At 34.0% G+C, this 27,657-nt stretch overlaps 1 protein-coding gene across 2 annotated transcripts in view; it reads right to left on the bottom strand.

The window, feature by feature from the left end:
- Nucleotides 1-27,657, bottom strand: part of LOC129226474 (CUGBP Elav-like family member 4) — a 568,366-nt gene that overhangs the window by 46,652 nt on the left and 494,057 nt on the right. For both annotated transcript variants that reach the window (XM_054861084.1, XM_054861083.1), the window contains 3 exons: nucleotides 15,637-15,708; nucleotides 11,152-11,247; nucleotides 6,154-6,297 (listed from right to left, as the gene is read on the bottom strand). In XM_054861084.1, the coding sequence (XP_054717059.1) occupies nucleotides 6,154-6,297; nucleotides 11,152-11,247; nucleotides 15,637-15,708 (312 nt within the window). The remainder of the gene's footprint in view (nucleotides 1-6,153; nucleotides 6,298-11,151; nucleotides 11,248-15,636; nucleotides 15,709-27,657) is intronic.

Here is a 27,657-nt window from a genome sequence, read left to right on the forward strand (position 1 = left end):
TCAAGAAATGTAATCTTCTTTACGAAAACAATATCCATCGCAAGGATTGTATTTTCAAAAAGGCTTCTTACAGGAAATTTTTGCCGTTCATTTTTGCCACAGTAATTCCAATGTTATTATTATTATTTCGCAAGATAACCTATAAAAACCTATTTTATCCTGGGACTACTTGGAAGAGCATGCTTTTCAAATCTTTCCGAAAACTTATCATGTTGAGAAAGGCGAAGTTGCATTGGTTTACAACTCTATACAAAGCTAGCTTACTAGCCTCTCTACAATTGATTCTCATCTCTTGACTTCCCATTTTTAATTCTTCTGTTTTCTTTTTTTTTTTTTAATTGTTGTGTGTGCGTGTTTTTTCCCCCGTAATATTCGCATACGCTCTGCTGCTTTTTTTCCTGTCTTTTTCATTTTGTTTACCTGCCGTTCTTGTACTGCTTTAACTCTCTCTTTTTTTGAGCTGCCGCTTTTTCCATACAATCCAACCCAAGAAAATTTCCCAAATATGTGTTGAAAATCGAGTTAATTGTAGTAAAAATTACAAAATATTATAGTGACTTTGAAAAAACAACTATTTCAAAATATACATTTCATTCATTTTTTATTGAACTAAACGTTCGAAAGATGCAGTGTTTGTTTCAAGCGATTACGTTCGACACAATCAATATGTTGCGTTAGTCACGCTGATAGGTAATTGTGTAAATAATTTAATAATAATTCAACATTTTAAATGCATTCTAGGAAGCTCTTGGGAAGGGAATAAAGTAAAAGTTTTCTTTTTATAGTCCTATAAAAAGTGTGGAAGTGAAAATACGACGTTTTGTGACGAACGTAACAGGCCGTTTAACACAGAATTCAGATTAGGCTCAACGAGAAAAAAATTAAAACTCAATGAAGGAAATTAAAGAAACTTAGATCTCAAAATATAAGCAATAATTTTAAAAAAATACATCGAATGTATGCTTAAAAAATCACAGGTCGCGTTTCTTGAATGCTTTATAACTAAAATTCACGTGTTGTTGTTGAAGATCGTCAAGCAGTAATTATTCTACGCACGGCATCCATCTTGAAAAAACTTTTACAAGATTCAAAAATTAAGAATGTTATCTCTAAAATTATGTATAACACATTAGTATTGATTGAGTTTGAAATTTTGGCCTGTGCAGATTGACATTTTCGTGGAATGACCAGGCTCTTAAATTAGAGTTAATTGTTTTCTTGTAAGCAGTTTTTTCTCCCCCTCCCTTTTTCTCCTTTTCTTTTCTTCTCCCCCTTTTTCCTCCATTCTCCCCTTATTCTTTCTTTTTTTTGAGCAATTACGATTGCTTATTGCTTTTATTTGACTGTTTTGATGTGCTATCATTTTATTTTCCCAACAGCACCCTCTGCAGCACCATCGTCGACCGGCTGCTCACGATGCTGCTCTATCCATATCCTATACACATGCGCATGCATACACAACTACACGTACACACACACACACACACACATAAACACACACCTACACACATACACAAACACATACACACATACACAAACACATACACACATACACAAACACATACACACACAAACACATACACACACCTACACATACACACACATTCATGCCTGCGCACAGACACAAACACATATGCCTACACACGCATACACATGCCCCCCCCCCACACACATTCATACACACAACTACCCACACACTTATGCCTGCACACAGACACAAACATGCACGCCTACATACACACACTCGTGATTGCGAAAAACATAATTTGAATTCAAGATGTCAAAATTCAAATTAATTTTTTTTTGTGGGCTGGAGGGGCCCGGTCACATAACTGACAAGGGGCCCGCCTTGGTTCTCTGCGGCCTTGCATCCAGAGAAAGTCATTCCGCCATGTCTTACCCCTCTAAAGGATGTCTTTACGACATCCAAGAGTAAAAGCCTTAAAATCATCAATTGTCATTCGTTGCAGGAGGCATTGAGCTACCGTAGGTTTTGAACGGAGTTTGGCGAACAAAACGAGCAGAGGGGTGGAGCCCCCTAGTAAATAATGAATCTTTATTCTGAAATTTGTTGTTACAGTGTTTCTTTACAGAAAAGAGAAAATAGTTTTATGAACTTTTAATTTCTTAGCAAGAAATTTCAACTAAAAAGTTATCATCAATACATTCATTTTGCTCATGAAAAATGCAGGAATGTTGTTTGAACTTCTACGGGTTGTATCTTTGTTTAACTAAATTTTTTGAATTATCTTTATTTTAGGAAAGCATTAAATATAAAACATTATTTTTATAATCTAGCACTTATAACCTTGTACAATAAAGATCACTTATAAAAAAATTTACAAATTAAAAAAATATATTTAATAAAAAGTACATTTGAGATTTTGTGAACGAGTTGTTTTGTTTTTTTAATTTTTATCTTTATCTCATGAGGATTTTTCTTCCTAGGTGTAGTAATAGTCAACGTGATGTAGATGGCACTAACACCGAAAATGAAGACGGCATCTCTCAATGAAAAAAAAAAAAAAACTTTCAGTGAGTTCTTTCATCTGTGAATGTTTTTCAACGACATTATTGATTCGTGCGCGCATATCTTTTCATCTAAAGGACTTTATTATCTACAGATAATGGTTATTACGAAGACAATGGGGTCGTTTCCAATATTTTAAAAGTATTTTTTTCTGAAAGAACATGCTTAAAAACATAGGCTCTAACCATTTTTTAAATAATTCGTTTAGGTTTAATATTTTTTAAAAATTACTTAAATCGGTGATCTTTCATTGTTTACATTTCTTGCCGATGACATCACAAATGATGAAATGCCATTCTGTGTTTCCATTCACACAGCAAAATATTTAATTCGCATCTTTACTCACGTGTATTGGCAACGATATGGTTGATAGCAAGCGTAGAGCGCAATTTCAAATCGCTTCTTGATTATCATAACGTGGAAACGCGGTACAAAGATGCGCCAAAAAGCATCATTTGTGACGTCATTTAGACCACGCCTTGTTTGAAAAATCGGACATTTTAAAAAATTAATTAAAAAATAACTGTTGAGAAAATGAAATTTTTTTCTGGGTTTTTGTTATTTTTTTTGCTTATTCTATCAATTTCAGTGACTAAAAGCACTACTTTTGACTGAAGGAAACAACCCCATTATTTGCCGGTAAGTTGTTTTCAACTTTGTGTTGAAAAATGCAACATACTATCTTAAAAATTAGTCAAACCGACATTCTCACGTAGTATAGTAAATACTTACTAGCAGAACGTTTAAAAATGATGCTCGTAATTTTAATAAACCCTTTTTATCATCCGCCAAAGCGCACAACATAAAACTAAATTAAAAGCGATACGAAGTAGTAAACTGTCTAAATGGATTACTTATGAAATGCATGGCCGGCGCGATGCAAGAACAGAAAAATGGATTTACAACTGTAATATAAAAGTTCTAAAGTCATTTGAAATAGTATTAAGTCACGAAGTGTTGAAAAGTTGCTTCGAATAGTGTATTAATTCTTTCTTTCGATAAAGGGATTTTAAAGGAGAGATGTTGCTGGTTTGAATGGAATGCGTTGCTTAAAACTCTGCTAAGAGATAACAGAAGAAGTACATAAAGTAGCTTTAAGAATTTTGTACTCTGAAGCTCTTTCAGATTATTTTATGGAATATATAGTCTCCAGAGTTATTTTGAACCTTTGTAAGTTGGGAAATGAACATTGTATTGGAAGTTACGGCAATGAAAAGAAATCATAATTCATTAATAAGAGAATAATAAAAAATCACTCTGTCGCATTTTTAGTTGTTGAGGGCTTTTCTCTCCCCGTTCAAAAATAACTTCCAAAAAATTGTGATTGAAATTTGTTCAAAAATTTAGAGTAAATTTAACATGAATACGTTTTTTGACATAATTTAAAGAAACACATTTTTGATTGCTCAGATTGGTATGTGGCATTAAAGTGAGAAACCACGTAAGTTTCGTTAGAATTTGAATGGAAAATTAAAAAAAAAAAAAACAGATTTATTTCAAAACCAGCTCAAACCAAATAATTTTTATCTATAAATAAACAGACAATGCTGGAAATTTGAAAAGAATTTTAAAAGAATTTTTAAAGTTGTACACTGGATGTTTTTCAAAAAAACAAAGGTGAAATACTTTGTTTCTCTTGTAAAATTAGAAAAAAAAGGGGGATTGATCTGGTTTTGATACTGAGCGTGTCATATCTAATTTTCGATTAATTATTTTATGTATCTTTAATCTAACTTTTTAATTCATGAACCTACTTTCCTTCATATCAATTATGGCTCTTTTTTTTGAGGTAGGTCAATTGCTTTATTTTCTCTCAAAAGTTCTGACAACTGGTGATACCATTCTTTATCCGGATCTACTCTACTCCTAAAAGCCCTGAAACTATAAACTCAATTCCCCCAACAAACAACTCAACCCATCTCTGGAAAGATATTTCGGCAATTTTTCCCACGTGATGAACACAATGCCATCATCCAAACTTTACTTCAGTCTGGGAGAAAAAAACAAGCAATCTTCCTGCCATAAATATACCACGATGGTCCATCCTACACTCTTCATTTATGAGCCTTAAAGACATGTGGCTGCAGAAGCCACCACCGAATCAAGGAACTTTCAAATACGCTTCGCAACCACTGGGGCAGTCTCTTCAAAATGACTTATGCTTTAATTTAGAGCTCGCTTTGCGAACAGATTTTGGTAATGGGGCGGCACATATTATTATCCTCTCCAGATATATCCTATCTTCGCACCACGTGGGAAAGGAGTTTGTTATGAGTGTGGATCCGGCGTGCTTTAAAAATAAAGTATATCAATAAATATTGCCACCACTTATGTAAATGAAATGACCAGCTCCCAAGCAAAATATAAACGGCCTTCTTCAATGGCTGAACCATGACTCAAGAAGCAGTTTAATGCACGCTCGTCCGCACGTCGCGTCTTGCAATTTAGACGTCCGCTCCACCAAAATGAACACATTTATTCCGTCTTAGAGGGGTTTAGACTACGGTATAAATGGATATAGATGGGGTGGGGGAGGGGGGTGTGCGATCGGCTCCCCGTATCCAATCTGGTGTGTGACTCTTTTGCCGTTTAATGATTGGCTGATTCGAGTTATCCCTTCCCAAGACGAAATGGGCTTTGGATATATATAGAACGGGAGGGATGCTGCTTTATCATACGGCGGGAAAGCAGATATAATGTTATCGTGCAAACAGTTCGCCGCTTCCAATAACATATTCCTGGTTTCTGAAAAGATTTCTGTTTGCTTACGGGGCCTTCTCCAGATTATTACATTTCAATATGTGAGACATTACTAGATCTATTCCGTCGAGGACAGTCAGCACCCATAATTCTGCATAAAGTTTAAACTACAAAATTATGTGAATTAATAATTTTTCATGACATCCAAAAATAACTTTGAATTAAAAAAAAAAAAAAAAATTCTACACTAGTCGTCAGCAGTATGCAATGAAACGCCTAATATATGATAGCATAAAAAATATTTCTATTAAATAATATCAAAAATTTTCAGTATGTTACCACCCTATAGCCAGGGCTAAGGCAGAAATACATGAAATACACCGGCAGCTCATTCATTTCATCCGAGGACTGCAGTTTCGTGCTTATTAGCACTCATCAGCCCGGAATAGGAAGTGAATGAGCGGGAGGTGGAAAACCTCTGAAGGAAGCCAAGAGTTCCAAACAAACTGGTCAGTGCTAATTCTATATTAGCAAGCAGTTTGTTTAGAGAAACTGCAGTCCTCTGATGGAATGAATGAGCTGGCGGTGTATTTCATGAATATATCAAGAGTGTTAGCTTAAGAAGTTTTCGAGCTGCCATGAAGTGTACACAAAAACGTTCATGCTTTAAAAATTGATGTTTCTTTCTTTAAAAAAAATTTTCGTTAAAAAAATACTTGTTAATAAAAGTTTTTCATTAAAATTTAAGTTCGTTAAAAATATATATTGTTATAAACATTCATAATAAATGTGACTAAAACAGGACATTGTGTAATAAGAACAGTGTGCATAAGACATTGTGCAAAGTAAGAAATCTAAATCGATGGGCAATTGCATAAACAATGTCTAAATTCTACGAAAGATTATTGGTTAAAAGTTCTCACCGAAGCACTTGCTCTGATTGGTAGCTCTGTCGATGAACACCTTGGCACTGATGACGTTTCCGAAGGGCATGAACATCTGCATGAGCTCGGCATCACCAAACTCCTGCGGGAGATGGTAAATGAAGAGGTTGCATCCCTCCGGACCTGCGGAAAAGAATACATACAAAAAGAAGCACAACATCCACCACAATCTTCAACCAACGAAAATTACACTTGCAGAACTCCTCCCTACTAAGCAAGGAGGACCGGCCTCAAAAATAAATATCTTACTAAAGCATTATTTTGCATCATTTTTGAAATTAGGGGATGCGGATAGCGTAATGGGCAGTAAGGAGTCTCCAACCCCAACTTATATTTAACTTAGGATCGGAAAATCCCTGACTCGATATCCGAGGCACTTGACAATGGGCAGTAAGAAGTCTCCAATCCCAAGCCCTATCGGACTAAGGATCGGAAAATCCCGGGCTCGATATCCGAAGCACTTGACAATGGGCAGTAAGAAGTCTCCAATCCCAAGCCCTATCGGACTCAGGATCGGAAAATCCCTTATTCGATGTCCGAGGCCCTTGAAAATGGGCTATAAGGAGTCTCCAACCCCAAGCCCTATCGGACTCAGGATCGGAAAATCCCGGGCTCGATATCCGAGGCACTTGACAATGGGCAGTAAGAAGTCTCCAATCCCAAGCCCTATCGGACTCAGGTTCGGTAAATTCCGGGCTCGATATCCGAGGCACTTGACAATAGGCAGAAAGAAGTCTCCAATCTCAAGCCCTATCGGACTCAGGATCGGAAAATCCCTTATTCGATGTCTGAGGCCCTTGAAAATGGGCTATAAGGAGTCTTCAATCCCAACTCCTATTTAACTCAAGATTGGAAAATCCCAGGTTCGATGTCCGAGGCCCTTGAAAATGGGCTGTATGGAGTCTTCAATCTCAAGTCTATCGGATTCAGGATCAAAAAATACGGAGTTCGATGTCCGAGACCCTTGACAACATCCATTGACTGCAAGCGAGATACGTGCTCGTTAAGTCAGTTTGCCCGAAAGTCCCGTGTGTCGGTCGCTGATCAGTTACCATCAGTACAGGAGTTCAGATAAAACTTTTTCCTCCTTTGCCCTCCTGCCCAAATTGATGAAATGAAGCTGGTTGATAGTAGCATCTCTCGAAGTTTAATTTAATTCCTATGTTCTGTGTTAGAGGTAGTGATGGTCGTCTATTAGGTTTTACTTAAGTAATGGCCATCATTTTCATGGCGTTCGCTGTAAAGACAACTGCCTCCACGTAATAATAATAAATCAAAAAGAAGAAGAAGAAGAAAAAAAACCTTAAGTAATACAGTGGCCGCCGCTTATATGAATCACGCTTGTTCTAAACAGTTTTGATTCCATAAATCGGCTAGTTATATACGGCTGGATTTTGTTCTGTTTTTTTTTTTTTTTTGCAATTTCATTCATTAAAGCGGTTGATTCAATTAACCGGCGTCCACTGTAGTACATTTTTGATTGATATTGAATTATTTAATCCTATTTAAATAAATTTAATATAACAGTACGGTTATGTTGTAAATCTAATTAAAAAAAATTATTCAAGAAAAACCGAAGTACTGTCTAACCATGGGTTGTATGGAATTGGCAAACGTCCAGTTAAGACGAGTCAATCTGAATGAGGGGGGAAAGTAAAAGTTTGATGCGCGTGTTCCGCTCATTTGAATGAGACTCTACTTAATTTAGAGGCTAACATACAACTGCGAAGGCTGACATCCCTGAAAACTAATAGGTGCGTCCATTTCCGCCTGTAAAACGGATTTTTGCCTTTTCATACAATCCGTGGTCAGACAGTATGATCTTCTTGCTCAGGAGGGCAGAATTATCTTCTAAATTTGAAGTTAAAAAGTACTAAACTTTCGGCAATAAGCATTCCATTCTGGCAATATCAGAAGAAAAGGGGCTTGATGACATAAACTGATGAAAAACAGGAGATTGCTGTTTTGCATATTGTAATAATACAAATTCGAAAGACAAAGACGAATGCATCCAGTATTTCAAATGCCGTGAAGAAGCAAATGAAGTGCATAAAAAAGTGAGACAAATTTTATACGACATCTCTAATTAGTTACTTTTCTGTAGGAAGTTGATTCCTGCGTAAATCATTAGTTATTACATCGGTTGTATTCTAGTTTTGCAATTTTAACTTGCTTTCTCGTCACTTAATAAGTGTTCTAGGTCAGTTTTTGAACTAAATCTGACATGTTCGTTGTTTTGCAGGAGTACACCATTTTACCCAACCAGTAATCTAAAACATGTTCTCCGCTCGTTTTTCAGAAAATATTTTTCTACATCAACTTAATTATTTTTTTGAACAAGTGATCTTGTCTTCTGGTAGTCAAAGACCTACTCTAAAAATAAAACAGCTTTAATTTTCTTTACCTTCTCACACATTTTATTGGGTAGGTCAAAACCTGTTAGTGTCCTCTTTTTAGACAAATAAATATCTCTCACAGTTTTGACCCTTGAAAAGTAGTCTACCTGTCTTTAAACAAGACGTAAAAAAAGTCTCGTTCCCTGAGATAAAGTGAAGAGCTGTGCACACAAAATGGATGTGTCTGTGGGTATGTTCGAGCAATCGGTTGCACCGCTCGATTGATTTGATGACGTCAGTAATTAGTGCGGTGAGTGTCCCATAGGATGTTTGCAGTCATCGTTAGTCGCATTTAGTGTTGCTCTATTCAAAAACATACTCTGTGGGTATGAAAATATTAAGTACACATAGTACGATTTCACTGAAATATTTATGCTAAACACTAAACTTGAAAGAATTAGAAATTATTTGCTCATGTTTGCCGAAAAGAGATCAAACTTCCCAAGAACTTTTAAACACAGTACCCCACCTTTATTTTCGTTAACAGAAATCGTTCCGTTTGAAATTGAATTTTGGGAACGTAAAATAAGCCATGAAATGTGATGTGAAGTTTTTTTACAGTTGTGTACTGTGAAGTGGTCGGAAAACTATATATATATATATATATATATATATATTTATAGCGAACTACAACTACAACTACTTTTTTTTAATGTAGCAAATACAAACTACTTTTAAAATGCAGTCACTACTTCGCTACTTTTTAAAAATTAAATAAATAAAATGCATACACACACACCGTTGAATGAACGAAAAAATCGAAAAGTTGCTCAGATTGATAAATTAATTCAGATTAATCTCATTTAAACGTGGAATACTACTAAGAATCATCATTTTTGTTTCTTTCTTTTCTTTTTTAAACCAATTTTACGAAGATTTGCTGCAAGAAAGGATTGAAAAGTTGAAATATTAAAATTTTTACTATTCGGCTATTTGAAAAATATGAACGATAGACATAATTTGATTTAAATTTTGCATCGGTATACATATACATAAATTGATTAGATGAGGAAAACATCGATTAAACAAAGGAGAAAAGCTTTAATTTCCTTTATTTGGAATTTATTTTGTAGGATCTAGGTAATTAATTTTGAACTTCAAGTTAGGTTTCTGGATCTGGACACCATCCCCTTTCTTACGCTACTGATAAAATGTTATTTTTTAAATTTTTTTAAAACTCATTTTAAAAGTAGTTTCCAGAAATCGCTATGAACCACTATATTTTTTAACCGACTTCAAAAAGGAGGCGGTTATCAGTTCATACCGTATGTATGTTTTTTTTTTTTGTTTGTCCACTCATAGCGTCTCACCTAGTGAACCGATTTTGATGATTCTTTTTTTAATGGATAGGGGATGGCTCAACTTAGGTCCCATTACTTTGTTTGACCATATTTGTTCTTTAGAGAAAAAGTTATGGGCAAAAAACAGTACATTTTATGCAATTTCCCTATTAAATGATTAAAATGATATTGTAGCGAAGTTCGCACTTTTCATCCGTGGATAACGGTGGCTCAGTGGTAGAATTCTTGCCTCCCACACGAGCGACCCGGGTTCAAATCCCGATTAGGACACAGTGAATTTTACTAAAATTTCGTTTCTACTGTTTCCCGTATTTTCTCGAATGTTCTATTAATTTCTGTATCTTTCCAAGTCTGGAAAGTTCCAGCACTTTCTCAAGTTGTATATAAGGAGATGTAACGTTCATTCGTGGTTCTGAATAAAGATCTCGAGTTGACACTAACGAGTATTCGCTGCATTGGCTTTCACATTGTCTTCGCTATCTTCATCTACGCGAAAATATGAAACTCAATGTTATAAAAGTTTGGTGCCATATAACATTAATAGTAATTGTAATGATAATTTTGAATAAAGGCTTTTCTAAAGCAATACAGTGATATAGAGCCGAACTTCTTACTAGGTAACTTCTTACTTTTACTGAAATATCTACATTTACATTGAAAAGAATGAAATAAAAAAATTTTGAAAAAAAAAAAAAAATAGAACCGACTTCAAAATTGCTCTAAAAAGTGAAAAATAATTTTATTCTTTAAACACCATCGATAATGCTTTTAAACATAATTTTTTAAGTTGGCGCAAAAACGATAGATAAAATCATTCACAGTCATAACTCAACTACAACTATAAATTTAACCAGGCCCAGTTTCTTCACTATCACATAAATTATACATTGATGACAACATATTCGAATAACGATATAAATGTTTCGTTCGTAACTTTGGATGCTTTTCTGAAAAAAATATGAACGAAGCATGGTTACACTGGATTTTACGTTTTGTTTTTGCGCCAACTTCAAAAATTATGTTTAAAAGCATTATCGATGGTGTTTAAAGAATAAAATTATTTTTCACTTTTTAGAGCAATTTTGAAGTCGGTTCTATTTTTTTTTCAAAATTTTTTGTATCAAACTACTCGCTACTCTATTTTTTTAAATGCGCTACACTACATACTAAAAGGTGCAGCTACTACAGTAGCACCGCTACTTGCAATGCGCTACTTCCGACCACTGACTGTAAAGATGTGCAAAAAATGTCAAAAGAGAAGAAGAGAGGTTGATGCTTACCAGGAATGTACGTACCTTCTCTCTGAGTCTGAGTGACTACGGCAGGCTGTGGAGTTAGGGCTTGACCGAATTGGCCAAAAGGAGTTGGATACGCCGCTGGGAAAGGAAAGAATACCGGTTAAGTGCAAAACAAAACATTCTTTTGGCATAAATGTAAAATCAACTTGTTGACATTTGCCCTGAAAGGACAATAAGCCGAACAATAGAGAATGGATTTGTTTTTCTTATAAAACAACTAAATGGTGAAGTTAATGACTAGAAATAACTCTTAGGGAATAAATCTGTATATGAAATTAAATTTACCTGTTTCGAGCCAAAAAGGTATTAAGACGCAAACTTGTACAGAAAATGTTTCTAAATAGAACAGAGAGTTGTTTCCTACAACGAAATTGTTTCCTGCAACTCTAGTTTTTAATTACAAGAAAACTAAGGAATTCTGCCTCTGTTGAGAGTACATGGGAAATTAGAAGAAATGTCAGGTGCTGAAAAACATTTGATGTTAATTAGAACAGCTTTTTTATTCGAAAAATCTTGAGTATATTGTAATGTTTGAGCATCAAACATTCACAATTTCACATATACATTTTTCTGTTCTAAATATTTTAAAAGTTGCAACAAAAGTCTTTCTAAAATTTTATTATTGAGATTATTTTATTTTGCCGAAGAATACTAAGAACATTTTAGTATAATAAGAATATTACATCAAGAGTATTTACTATTTTGATATATCATACTGAGCTAAGTCTAAAATTACTACTTTAATACATTTTTAATGTAAAATAATATGCTGAAGACAATATTTTTTAAATCTGTTATACAACTTATGTATACAACCAGAACCGAATTGTAAAATTTTCCGAAAGTCAACAATTCGTTGAACTTAAGGCAAAAAACGAGAATTTTTCTTAACGCATTAATATCACTCAGTGTATATAGCCTTACACACAATTTCAGCAGGAAGTAAATAATAATATTTTGATGTCAAGCCCTAACTACTGAAAGTTTTAATCTTCACAGATATATTTCTTAAAGCAGTTTTCGGAAACTTTAAAAGTCGCGGCAAGATTCAGACGTGAAAATCCAAAGGGATTCATAGCTCAAAGGAAGTTGATTCCATTGGTCGAAATTATCTTCGGAAACGTGTAATTAGTTGGCAAATAAATTGCAATCACGGTATCATGCATATTATCGCCGAACCATTAGAGGAAGTCTCAAATTATGGAAACAGGGTACTTTGGTGAACTCCTGGTGGAAAAGGCACTCAAAATTTATCTTGAGAAATCCAAATCTTCTGCCCGAATAGCTGGCAAGCTTTTAATTTCTACTTAGATCTTGTTTGTGGTGTGTAGGATTCATAAGTGGGAAATCCTGAGTTTACAAATTAACCGGAAAATGTTACAGCGGAAAATCATATCTTATGTCAACTGCAGTAGTGACGCAATGCATACTTGGTAAGAAAAAGTGGTAAATTTTCAAGGAAATGTAATATACGCATTTAATTTCCATACATGAAGTAATAAAGATTTCCTGCTGCAAATTTCAGTTTCTAGGGCACTCCATATATGTATGATTGGGAGTATCTCAGTAATGTCCAATTTATACATTGAGGTCGAACAATTTGTCCCATTTTAGTTGCTACATTTCATCATTTTTGTACTGGATATTGAAACGGATGACTTTATGGTTTTATTTAAACACTTGAAATAGCTTTAGGTGGTATCTTTATGAAGTCTATGGGCTTGGCGAGATATTTAAAAGATATCGCCAAGTTGGCGGCATGTTTGATGATTTTTTTTTCTGGCACCAGATTAGGCGAGAAGTTGTCGAATTTGGCGCTATTGGATCATTACTACCACGTGGTCACCATCAAGGTCACGTGACACCCAACAATCACTCAGCCGGATAGCAGACAGATAGATATGGTAGGACTTTAATTTAATTTTAGCTGTTTCTAAGATTTCAGGGTGCTATGCAATCAAACAGCAACATTTACTTACCACGAGTTCCCTCCTTACCCAGTGCCAAATTTAGCTCCATGCCGCCCCTAGGCAGATTTGAAATCTGCCGCCTCCCTCCCCTAAAAGAGGCATATTTTCCTTGACTCAAAAGCATGCAAAAAAGTGTTCCCGAAATTTAAAATGTCAAGCTTATGAAGAAATGATGGCGTTTCACATTCAGGGTTACCCCGATGGGAGGTCACAGTAATCTTCCAAAAAATTCCTTATTCGGCAAATTTTGCTGACGATTTGTCAAATTTGGAAATAATATTGCAACACAGATTTTTTTCTTTTTTTAAATTTTTAAAATTGTTTTTTAATGATGCCTAAAGTTTCAACTCATTAGATGTTATGTACGTATGTATGATATGCGTGTAAGATCGTGTTTTATCATTCGGTAAAATTAGAATTTTCCTCCTCCCAAAAATTTTAGTTAGATGCGCCGCTGTTTATAATTTTTTTTTTTTTTTTTGTACAAAGAGTTCAAAGTTTCCGCTTTTAAAAACTGCCCATTTGAAAAAAAAAAATATATATATATATATCACGTTTAAACGTGTTTTGAAGATTCTTTTTCGTTCTTCGGTTTTTAATTTAGAGCATGTTTCCTTTATTTAAAATCATTCAGCCTTTTTCTCTCATCACTCATTTTCATTTGCCTCCGAGATCTGATATTAACAGAAAACAATTTTAAAATATTAATTATGTAAAAAACAAAATAAACGTCAATCCTTCAAGAAACCAGTACTGAATAAACTTTAGTGTAGCACTGAAAATCTTACTCTAACTCCATTCTTGTTGCGACTTTTGGCCAAACGCAACGACACTTTCTGAAGTCGGCACCCGCTTTTCGTGTTCACTTACTGTTTTACGCAAATCTATTACCATGATTGAAAAACATTTGATTTTCATAAGATGTGTGAAAGCAATCATTATTAAATTTCAAGAAAGAATTATCTATGGAAAATGAAGGAATGCCAATATTTTACTTTCAAGAATAGCAAATTAATTTGTAGAGCAAAATTTGCCGCCCCGGAAAATTTTGCCGACTTAGGCAGCTGCTTATTGGGAAATTAGGGCCTGCCCTTACTTTTTAATACTTTTTCCAACATAATTTCAAAAATTAAGGGCTTCTTAAGCCACGCTGTATTTTGTTAAGATTCTAGCACCAATGGCAGAAAACTATCTTCTATTCAAAGAATCGGGAATTCTTTAGAAAGAAAGCTGAATATTTTGGTATGCTGGTGGTAAAGCAATCATATTATTTAGGGGGGTGGGGGAGTCCCCAAGCTTCGAGAAGCTAATAAGCTCACTAATAAGTGAGTGTGGGTTTTTGTGGTTTTTGATGCAATTTGTATTGCGTGTGTAACCTTTGCACTCCAACCTCATTCCGAAAAAAATCGAAATAACGAGTCTGAAATAGAATAATTTCAAATGGGGAGTGGCTTAAGGGTTTGCAATTTAGGATCTTCGAAACTAATTTGGTGCTGATTTAAGGAATGATTGTTTGGTAATTAAATTGTATCCATTAATAGCCCAACCCTCAGCAATGTCTAAAAATTATTTAAACAAAATAGTAAAATCACCTGTCCAATAAAATCTGTACAAAAGTTTTGATGTGCAGTAACTAATTGTGAACGGAGGGATTTTTAGTAAATTGTAAAACAAAAAGAATGTCGGGTAGACTGACCCAGTGAATGAGCCCCCCCCCCCCCCCAGTGAATGAAAACCTCGTAATTTGTTTTGAAAAAATTAGGTTTTCGGAAACATTTTTCTTAGATGAATTGTCAGTAGGAACTTCGTTCTACACATTTCCAGAAAGAAAACGACTAGAAAAAGTGTTGTCTGTCCACTCCCAATTAGAATGCACGATGGCGAAATGGTTGGCCAACGGTAGAAACCGGTGGGAATGGTGGGTTAGCAACGAACGATGGCCCTACAGTTTCTGGGCATCGTTGAGCCAACTGTGAATAATTTCGATGGGTCATCGTTGGGAAATTGTTAGGTAGTGTAGCAGATCGTTGGCGCTTTGTTGGCAAATGGTTGGTTGGGTAATGGTTGCCAAAGTGGACATTGCCTACCGTTGGCAGACCATAAGCTGCACCGTTGACCAACCATCTCCCAACCGATTATACTACTAGGGCAGAATGGGGTATTCATTCACTGGATTAGGGCACTTTTTGTCCATTTCAACCCATACACACAAAAAAAAAAAAAAAAAAACCCTATTGTAGAACAATATATGTTTTCTAATTTTTAAACTATAATTACATTATCATCTAAATTTTTTTACTGTTATTTGCCAAATGCTACAATTGCCTTGCAATGAATTTTCAAAAATGAAATTCCGCTTCAATATTCATTCCGTGGTCTATCTACCCTAATATAGATTTCCTGTTTCATCTTTAAAGACCTGCCTTTTGCGTATCACTGAGTAAAGCTCACGGCTTTCCAATGAATGCGGTAGATTTAAAAATAAAAATAAGCTTACGTATTCCTGGATAAGGTTGCAAGCTTGGGTATGCGGTGGGTTGAAGTGCGTCTCCATTAGGTATGGCTTGAGCTGAAAAATAAAAATAAACTGGATAACTACCTGTGTAATCCAATACTGGAACATAAATACTTTTTTCGATCAAGTACTAAATTGAAACAGAGCTGATCTGAACTTAATAGTAGAAATTTTAAGCAGGTCTATTTTACCATTGCTGACTTGGAGATATTTATGAAGCCATTCCCTTCTTTAACTGGCAATCGGTGAATATATTTGCTAAAAAAATTCAGATCTACGGAAATTCTGAAGCTCAGTGTGTTGAAGCACAACTGCAAATATACCGCCACAAGAGGGAGAAAATTGTTTTTAAGCAAACTTGTCTTAAGGTTTCACTTTTTACATTTAAGTTGTCGTTGGCAGCCCGAACTTACGTTTTTAAGAGGGCAGAAATTCTCAATTTGCCGAATATAGAACTCCAAATTATGCCGAATGATAAAATACTGGTACGCACACATAAGTAGTACATTTGATAAAAACTAACATTCTGTCATTTAAAAGTTGCAGCATTGCAATGATTTCTCCAAGTTTGCCGAAACGTCTGTCAAAATTTTCCAAGCAATGAATTTTTTATAAAAAAAGTCACAGTATTTCATTCGGACGCCACTGTATGTGTTGTGTTTATGTTATGTTGGAAGAATTTAACGTATAGCGTAATTATTGCGTTCATGAAAGTCGCCAAATTTTGGCGATAAACATGCCAATATGGTCCCCACTTGGGGGGTGTTAGGGGTTCCGTGGTAACAAGGGTCCGAATTGAAAAACAAAAATTGTGAAATTTTCTTCATTCACCTGTTTCTAAGCAAAAATGGTAGATGTTCAGTTTATGATCCGATAAAGGGGCTTCAGAATAAATGAGGGGGGCCATGAAATTTGTTTAATCGTAATCAATTCCTTGAAAGTAATGACCAAGGTAAATGAATGATGTTATTCAAAATATTCATATTAATTAGAAGAATGTATGGGGAGTTTTTAATTTCCCTCTTAAATCACATTTTTTGGATAAAACCACTTTTTTGAATTCATAACTATTTTGTGAAATTAAATCAGTACCACCTGTTAGTATAAACAGTAAGTATATCAATAAAAACCTGTAAATTTGACGTTGAGTGTCAGAGATAACTGAGCGTGTTTACACATTATCAAAAACTAAAACAAAACACACATTATTGCAGCATTTTTCAGACAACTACAAATTTAACATCTTTCCCCAAAGGATTAACATAAAAGGGTTTTCTGATCGTTCATTAGTTTTGTCAAGCTTTATTAAGATTTTTCAGACTTTATGAATGAAGAATAATGTTCTTTTATACCTTCATTTACTTTTAACTCATATATAAATAAATAAATCCTGGTATCTATTTAACATTTCGTATTATTAAAAAAGTCTTGAATCCAACATTTCCAATTTTTGATGTGGTTTTTATAATGCAAATTGCGAAGTAAAGACAGAAAATTTGAATAAACATGAAAATCTCATTTGATATAACAGGCGAAGTTTGCATTTTACCCCCCTTTTCGGAGCAAAATTTGCATGTTATAAATTAGATGCTATGAATCCTTGAAAGAGAATTTGTTGTTTAAAGTATAGGGACCCTCCAAGATGAAAAAAAACTTCAATTGCTTGTTTATTTATTGTACTAACTTTGATTATCTTAAGAAATTATTTACAAATTAACCACAAAAGGAACATCTCAACATTTTTTTCTTTAACCCTGATTCAATCACCAAACTAATACGACATCAAATACAATTGATCAGCGATGCAAAAATTATAGATGCATGTTACATCAAAATGGATCAAATTAATTTAGCTTTTTCAAGCGCAGAGAAACATCAATAGTTCAAAAATGTTCCACATCACGTTAAAGCAGCATTTTATCCTGCACTTGACAGCTCTATGTTTCATTTCAAAAGTAATATTTAAAACTAGTGGTACCCGCACGGCTTTGCCCGTAGTTGAAAATTAAAAGATCATTTGGTTCGCCTCTATATTTACAAACAACGGATGACGAATTTCTCGTCAATTTGCTATATGTTCATTTGCTCGCCAATGTTACGGTTCCACGTTATGATAATTTCGTAATTTACTCTTTCACGTTGTGATAATTTGCTCGGTAAAATTTTCTTAAAATTTGAATAGAAAAAAAGGACAAAATTGAATTTTCGAAAAATTGCTTCGAGGTGCACACCCCATGCTACAAACTAACTTTGTGCCAAATTTCATGAAAATCGGCCGAACGGTCTAGGCGCTATGCGCATCACAGACATCCATACATCCTTCGTACAGAGACTATCAGCTTGATTATCAGTAAAGATGTGCATAAAACAATTTTTTTTTTGTCTAAGAAATCAAACATTAATTTCGTCGCCATTTTTTTTTTTGTTTGTTGCATTTTTCAATTTTACATCTAAAATGAAATATAAAGCACTCACGTGTACTAAAAAAAAAATTATACTTTTCCATGGAAAGGACCACTATTTGTTTTTCTTTAAAACTAACACTGCAACATAGGCACCTAGGCCGATATAGAGACGGAATCATAATTGTGAAAGTTGAGCATACAAGTTTGCGCAACTACAGGAACGATTAATCAATGCTTATTGACCACCGGCTGAACAACACCCATCAAAAAACTTTATGAGGTCATAGTAGGTCGTGTGCGAATAAGGCGTCCGGTTAATCTTTCTGCCGGCAAGCCCGAGTATACTCGGGCTGTAGAGTTTAAGATTGAATGGGCGTGGTCCTGCCCCTAATTCAGACACACCGAGGCAAGGGATCCCATATGCAAAATTTCAAGAGGGGGGGGGGGGGGGGCTCAAAAATTTTCCTCATGGTTTAGCAGAACATTTTACCCATAGAAACCGATTTCAGTACAGATTAGACATATTAAAATTTGATATTTTTAATAACTTACTCATTGATGGCTGGAAAAGAGATTTTTAAACCATTTTTGCAAAGAAAAAAGCACTAAAAGCAAGGAATTTTTCATTTCAAAGGGGGGGGGGGCTTGAGCCCCCCTTCCCCCTATATGGGCGCCCTTGCACCGAGGTCTAACTAGAAGAGTTCTGTAAAGTAACCGATAAGCCGAACGAATATGAAAACATTCTTACCAAAAGTTCTAACCACTGAAGTCATCAAACGTCATGAAATCAACCGCCGGGTTAACCGGTTACTCTATTCGAAACATACCAAAGCTAACAAATCACCTTACAGCAATTAATGCACAATGAAAAGCAAGTCGAGAGTGAGAATAATTTGTGACACACCATCCATGTGAGATGTATTTTCGGAAAGATAAAAATTCTTAGTACTAATTTTTTGCTTTTTAGTAATAGCTCCCACTGTCTTTCCGCTAAAGCTTCATCATGTACCTCATTATTTTTTAAGTGGTGCACAGCATACTTTCTGCTATTTGTGAGACTACAGCTCATTGGTTATTATTACCAAATTATTGTGCGTTAGCTACATTATTAGCACCTCTTTTCTATATTCTAATTTAAGTTCGTACCATCGTAAACCCTGCTATTTTTAACGTTATGTGCAGTATACTTTCTGCAATTTTTCCGACTACAGTATTAGTTACTATTACCAAATTGTTGTCAGTTGGTTATTAACACGAATTATCTACATTTTAAATTAAGTTCGCATCATTTTTCCTCTAAAGTTTCATCTATACCCCCTTATTTTTAAAGTTATGTACAGTCTACTTTCGCTTTTTTTGAGACTACAACGTTAGTTATTATAACCAAATTATTGTCCGATTTTTACGCTATTAGCACCTATTTTCTACATTTTTAATTGAGTTCTCATCATCTTTCCTCTAATGTTTCATCTTATACCCTCTTATTACTTCCTTTTACAAAGAAGGAAGTATTGTATTCGCGAAAAAAAATTGTCACTCAAAAATTGACCTTAATTTCCATTTTACTCACCCCCGAATGAATATTGAGTTTTTTTTTTCGAGTCGACTACACGTGGATAAATGCCTAAGAACGCGAAATATCCATAATGACGAGTTAATTACAACGAATTTTCTCGTGACGTCTGTATGAATGTATGTGCGTATGTGCGTATGTATGTCGCATAACTCAAGAACGATAAGCCCTAGAAAGTTGAGATTTGGTACGTAGACTCCTAGTGGGGTCTAGTTGTGCACCTCTACTTTTGGTTGCATTCGTGTGTTTCTAAAGGGTTCTTTTGCCCCTTTTTGGGGGGAAATCATTCTTAATTTCGATGTAAACTCAAGTGGTGTTATAATTTGGTGGACACTTGGCGATATATCACCAGTCTTTTGGTCGCCAAGTTTTGTCGCCAACTTAACGACAAATTTGGCGTTTTTTAAAAAAAAATCTGGTTTAATTTAGCCACTGTTGGTGATATTTAGAGATCAAACTTTTGTTTCACATTAAACTTGTCAGTAATGGGTCAATGACATCAAATTGGAGTAAAAGGAAATCATGTGAAGCACTCATCAGCTCGTTTTTTAAGTTATGTACAGTATACTTTCTGCTGCTTTTGCGACTATAGCATTGGTTATTATCAACTTGTTGGTTGTAACTTACACGGATTATAAGCTTTTACCGATACCGGTAACATCAGATAGATGACCTTATCGATAATATTTCAGGCGTCGACGATTGATTTTCATTTTATAACACGCAGTACAACAGCAAATTTTTGAGGAATAAAAGGGGCACACAAGTGGTCGAAAAAAAAAAAAAAATCCTTCTCGAGGGGAGAGTCTAGAATTGCGGTCTGAAGGAGTCGAGATTAATATTACTGTGAAAGAAACTCATTTCCTCGTTGCGAACCATTTCCAATTTAAAACAAATTTATTTTTTCTTCATTAATTCTCCATCTTCCAAATCCCAGCCTCGTCATTAAAAGAGTAATAATAATTTTCCAATTTCCTGTCCGGAAAGAGGGAAGGCAGCTTAAAGGTCATCAGCGTAACTTTTTATTAATTATAGGATATTACATTTCTTTCAAGAACTTTCTTGAGACTTCAATAATAATTTACTTTTATTTCTCCTTTTTTTAATAAAAATATTTTTTTTTCTTCTCTCTCTCTCTCCCGCTACCCGTTTCTTCTTCTTCTTCTTTAGAACATTAATTTCGCAAATTTCAGTCGAATGTAATTGGTCAAATGAATTTGACTTACATGCATTTTGATTTCATTTGAGTGGTGGAATAAGTACGGAGGAAAAAAAAAGTGGAGGAGTAAAAAAAAAAAAAAAAAAAAAAAAAAAAACTCTTTAGAAAAAGGGGAAAAAAATTCTATAGAGAAAGAAAAAAAAAAAAAAATGGCGAGATGCATTTCACATAGAACTGCGGAAACAAATGACCTGAAAGATAGGGTGTTGGGAGGGGGTGGGGAAACCACTCGAACTGCTACAGGAATAGTTTCTGATTCTTTTTATTACTTTTGCGTGGATGAATATTCTAATTATTTTTATTTGATTGCGTTCAATCCCTTAATAATTGGAATTTCGCGAGGTGCCCTAAAGTAAAATTGAAAACCCCCGTTTCATACAAAATGATGGCCCGGCTGAAAATCATTTGGTTCGTTTTCCCCGCTCCTGAGAAAATGAAAATTTTATTGATTTAAAATGTGTTAAATCGTTGAATGGAAGTGCTCTTTCGAGCTCGATGTATTTTCATTTTTGTAATTTTTGAGAACACTATTTAGTCTTCAATTTTTGTGGACAAAGCTTTATTGCTCTTCGAGATTTGGAAATTGCTTTCGTGATTATTCAAACTTTTAAGTTTATTCTACGGAAAGTTAAAAGTTGGTAAAACCATCTTATTAAATAGAAGTAAAAAAAAAAAAAAGCAGCGCATCAATCCGCATTTTTGTGCCTTGTAAGATTTATGTGATATTTTAAACATTTATTTCCGCCTATTTGTTCAACTTTAGAGTAAAAAAAAAAAAAACTAGGTGAAACATTTTATTGAATGGAGTTGTTTCCTTCAGTCAAAAGTACTACTTTTAGTCACGGAAATTGATAGAATGAGTAAAAAAAAAAATAACATGGACCCAGAAAATACTTTCATTTTCCCAACAGTTATTTTTTAATTAATTTTTTTAAAAGTCCGATTTTGAAAACAAGGCGTTGTCTTTATGACGTCACAAATAATGCAATTTGGATCATCATTCTATCACGTTTCCACGTTATGATAATCAAGAAGCGAATTAAATATTGCGCTCTACGCTTGTTATCAACCATATCGTTGCCAATACACGTGAGTAAAGATGCGAATTGAATATTTTTCTCCGTGAATGGCAACACTGAATGGTATTTCATCATTTGTGATGTCACACGACAGAAACGTAAACAATGAAAGCGCACCGATTCAAGTAATTTTTTAAAAATATTAAACTTGAACAAATTATGTAAAAAATGATCAGATCCTATATTTTTAAGCTTGCTCTTTCAGAAAAAAAAATACTTTTAAAAATTTTGGAAACGACCCCATTGGAGCAAAAAAGGAAAAAACTATGCATCAATCCCACATTCCAACGCATTGTAAGATTTATGTGCTATTTTAAACACTAATTTCCTCCTTTTCGTTTAGCGTTAAAATTAAAAGTAAAAAAATGATGAAACATGTTATTAAATAGGAGAATAGAAACGCTGTGCCCACTCTTTACATTGTAAGATTTGTGTGATATTTTAAACTTTCGTTTCTTTCTATTCGTTCAGCGTTGAAGATAAAAGTGAAAAGTTGGTAAAACATCTTTTTAAATAGAAAAAAAAAAAACTGTCCACCAATCCCGCATACTTGTGCTTCATCAGATTTATGTGATATTTTAAACAATTATTTCCTCCTTTGCGTTCAGCACGGATCTCTAAATTTGCCTAAAAATCGACAGTTCAAACTCAACCGTCATAGGTATTTTTAACCGGTGGATGTTGCACATTATACCTCATTAGTAATGTTTCTTATGAAAATGGTTTTTGTTCAGGGACGCGTCGAACTTAAATGTTTGAAGAGGGGAAATTCTTTATTTGCGAAATGGTACTCCAAATTTTGCAGAATGATAAAATACGGGCATACATACTGTCTAACCACGAATTGTATGGAAAGGCAAACATCCGGTTTACACGCAGAAATGGACCCATCTATTAGTTTTCTGGGATGTCAGATTTTTCAGATGTATTTTAGCCTCTAAATTAAGCAGAGTCTTGTTCAAATGAGCGGAATACGCGCATAAAATATTTATTTTTCCCCTCATTCAGATGGAATTGCCTAAACTGGATGTTTGCCAATTCCATACAATCCGTGGTCAAACAGTAGTACGTACATCTAATGAAAAGTAACATTCGGAAAAATAAAAATATTATCGTTGTAAAGATTGAAAAATGGCAAAAGATGCACAGTTCAATAACAACAAGGGCTTTTATCAAAAACAAAATCATTTACGGATCTTTTCTTTACTTTTTATGTAAGATTAGAAGAGAGAGATTAGAAGAATTTTAAACTGAATCACACCTTTCAATTAACCAATTTATCACCTTCGTCAAGGTTAAGTCTAGGGAGAAATCAATTTTAGTTTTTGTTCATAACTTTCCTCGTGCTCAGTAGAAATAAAAGACTAAAGGAAACCACCCCATTGTAATTAGCTTCTTGATTATCATAACGTGGAAATGCGGCAGAAAGATGCACCATAGTGCATCATTTGTGACGTCATCAATACCACGCATTGTTTGAAGAACCAGAAATTTTAAAAAAATTAATTAAAAAATAACTGTTAGAAAAAGGAAAGTATTTTCTGGGTTCATGCTACTTTTTTTTTGCTTATTCCATCAATTTCAGTGACAAAAAGTACTACTTTTGACTGAAGGAAACAACCCCATTAATGTAGTAAAAAATAAGTAAAAAAATAAACATCTGCGTCCTTAACAGTGGTACTTTCCGATGAAACGAGTTTCTTTTTGATATTTTGTGTTTCTCAATACATTTAGTACGGGTGTGACATTTTTGCCCATATATTCGCAATTTGTTAACGAAATTTTAAACTTCGGCTTTTGGATTTCATATATTTGAATATAAGGATCCGTTGCGCATTATAATATGAAGTATCAACTTTCTAAAAATTTTTTCCGCATTTGAAAAAACATTGATTTGTAGGTAAGTGTTGCAGGTGTGTCTGTACAGTCACGCTACGTTTTACGGGCGGGACTCTACAATTCCACCCGCAACACATAAGGTTCTTTTATTTAAAAATATTGATTTGTACATGTCACGAACGGCACTGTACGGTCACACCCGCAATACATAAGGTTCTTGTATTAAAAAATATTGATTTGTACGTGTTACGGTATGTGGCAGTACGGTCACTGCCGTAACACTTGTCTTTAAAAAATATTAATTTGTACGTGTTACGGTATGTGACTGTACGGTCACTGCCGTAACACATAAGGTTCTTGTCCTTAAAAAATATTGATTTGTACGTGTTACGGGCGATATCGTACGGTCACATCCGCAACACGTAAAAATCATTATTTTTCAAGTACAAAATTTTTTTTTTTTTTTTGCTTGAAAGTAGATTCTTCATATTAGGATACATCGACTCGAATGTATGAAACATGTCTTTTCATACATCGATTCGAATGTATGAAAATAAAAAGCCAAACTTTTAAATTCCGGAATATGCGTAAAAATCTCACACCCGTGCAAACGTATTGAGCAACGTATAACATAATTATATACAGAAAATTAAAGCAGGACAATTAGAAACATAACGAAGCCGACTCCCTATATTTTCCCACCGATGGAATTTATTTTTCTCCAATGCTTTTGTTCTCGAAACTTCCGCCGCACGTGAATAACGATGGAAGATTTGTATTAATCATTACCTATCTATAGATAAAAAAGGTATTCTATTGTCCACCATGTTTGGTCATGATAAATAGACACAATCAACTTCCGAACTCCCGATTATTCATGGGAGGCTTATCCATGGTCTCTCACACTTTCAGAATTTTTTTCGATTATAATTAACTGAATGCATATAAATGCACACATTTCAACTTAACAAATGAAAAATCTATTTTTAGACTTCCTATTGTTTTACCTCCAAATTTCCCTTCCAATTTCAAACTGGCATAAAACCTTCTAAGATTACCGAATTCAGACTAGTGAAAACTGATTTAGTTAAGCTGTATGCTAGTGTTTTTGATCTTTTTAAGCCATTGCATACACTAGCCATCGTGTTGTTTACCTAATTTGTGGGTTATCCTCGAACTTGATTATCCGTGGCTACTTTGCCACCCTATTCCGTGGATAATCGGGAGTTTACTCTTGTTAGATGTTTCTGCTCAATAGGCTTCGGGTTTCTGTTGGGAAAGCAGTGCATTTTACGTACATTTTTCTGACAAAAAACATTCAATGGATCTGAGCCCGCAGGCATGTCATATTGCGGACTCTGAGTGAAGATGACCGACTCCTACTCCGACTCTGACTCTTGGAATTTTTAAGTTTCGACTTCAGACTCCAACTCCGACTCTGACTTACGGAATTTTGAAGTCGTCGACTCCAGACTCCAACTCCTTTACCCAAAAAATGTGTCCGACCCAACTCCACGACTCCAACTCCGACTCCCTGGTTTATTCCGCTGTCTTCATAAAAGATCACATCAACGTAAAATTCGTGACCAAATATGTCTGAGGCTCCAACTCATTCTTTTTCACCCTGGGCTGTATTAATCATGAGAAAACAATCTTCTTTCAACTCATTATCTTCCCCAGGTCCGAGCTATTCCATCGTATTACTACGCCTCATACTATGCGGGAAAAGAAAAGCTTTTCCTTTTTTTCCCCTATATATTTTCCTTTTCTACTAATTTATTTTTATCATCTCCTCATTTTGAGATTTTATTTTCATCCAGCGCTTTATTTTTTCCCCATTTTGCAATTGCCTTTATCATTACAACTGCTTAGGAAAAGACATAGTGAGGAAAAAGGGGAAAAAATGCCAATTTGAATGCGAAAAGAGGAGAAAAAACTTTAGAATTAAAAGAAGGAAATTAAAGGTCAATTATTTTCTAGATTGAAGACAAGAACGTAATTAAACTTTCAGTTCTCCTTTTTAATTATGTTTTTCCCGTTCTAGATCGTTACAATGGGATAGGATGAAAGTAATTCCATTGGACGATATAAATTATAAAAATTAAGAGAAATAAACAGTTAACGAATTCAGTTTCAATGTCATAAATGTATTGAGATCAAAATAAGATTTTAAGCTCCATACGGGAGCATTAACGTAAAATAATTGATACTATTTAGAGTTTTTCTAAATAACGAACTGAGGCATTTTTTTGCCAGAAGTTATGTAACGACGCTGAGTATCACAAGCGTGATTTTATGAATTTCATTTTCATTTTCTTTGCACATAAAACATAATAAATAAACAAATAAATAAAATACAAAAAAAGAAAAAAAGAAAGAAACATAAATATGTAAATAAATAAATGAAAGACAATATAAAAAGATTATTATCGGTAGTTTTGGTACTTTATACTTTCTTTTAAAGAGGGCTCAATGTATTTATTACTACATCCTCATATATATATATATATATATATATATATATATATATATATATATATATATATATATATATATATATATATATATATATATATATATATATATATATATATATATATATATATATATATATATATATATATAAACGAATTCACTGATCGAGTAACGCTGACATCACCAACAATGAATCTCGCGCCACGACATGATAATTTGTAATATTTTTTAATAATGTTTGACATGTAGGGAAAGGCTTTATTTGGACAGGGTTGAACTAGATCTGGTAACTAAACAGTTTTACTGGTATGACTGTGTCATTTCAGGGGATTAAAGAAAAGAAAAACAATGAACGCTATCTACTGGAGTTTAGAGTTAATTCACCGGAGTTAGGGTTACAATTTCAACTATCAAAATATCACCAAACAGGCAATGGCTTCGTTCAAATGTAGAAGCAATTTTCACCCGTCATATCTTGACGGGCGATTTTCTTATCGTAATATAAAGATGAAAACTTGGAAAAGTTTATTAACTTTTCAGTGCAACATAAGAATTAGATGTTAAATAGTTACGACCGTTCGTCCGCTGTTTGGTAGGTTGAACTTTTAACCAAAGCCAGTTAATTATTTTACTATTATTTACTCTCCTTTATATACTGTTTCAACATAATGCATTGAATATTCTGAATTAAAATACATCAAAGTTATATATTGTTAGATTTAGAAAAAAGGAACAACGGACATCCTCGTAAAAAAGCGTGCCCATTTTTATCCTTTTCGGAAATAGTGGCAAAAATTAAGTCTAACTATATCAATTGAAACAATAGTTATAAAGAAAATATAACAATATTAATTAGCAAAATCAATTGTTTTTTTTATTTTTTCGATGTATATATATATATTCTCTCTCTATATATATATATTTATATATATAAATGTAGGGAACATTTATAGGGAAAAAACCAGACCAGAAAAAAAGAATTTCACACATAAAAAATTGTCTTTTAAATTCATGCTTTTTGTTTGACATTCATTTTGAAAAATAAAGCAACTAATGATCACTAATGTCAGCATTAGTTCATGTTATGGCTTCAAATGGACTAACTCAAGCAACATTTTACTTATTTTTCAAAAAGTAACAAAACTGTTCTTCTAGGGCGGTTTTTACCTGTTTTTTTCTATGGCTTTTTCCAATTTTGGTAAAAACTAGACAACTATAGTGTTTAGGAAAGAATAAAGAAACTAAATTATAACTACTTCCAGTATATTATTCAACTTCTGAATAATAAGTTGATCATTAATCAAGATGACTCCAGTATCAATAAAATCACGTTGTTGCATACTGAAAAGCAAATCACAACCAAATAGCAGTGAAAAGTTTAAGACTTAAATTTCACTCCGACCGTAAGTCATT

Source organism: Uloborus diversus, chromosome 7 (genome assembly GCF_026930045.1).
Source record: "Uloborus diversus isolate 005 chromosome 7, Udiv.v.3.1, whole genome shotgun sequence".
NCBI classification, from domain to species: Eukaryota; Metazoa; Arthropoda; class Arachnida; order Araneae; family Uloboridae; genus Uloborus; species Uloborus diversus.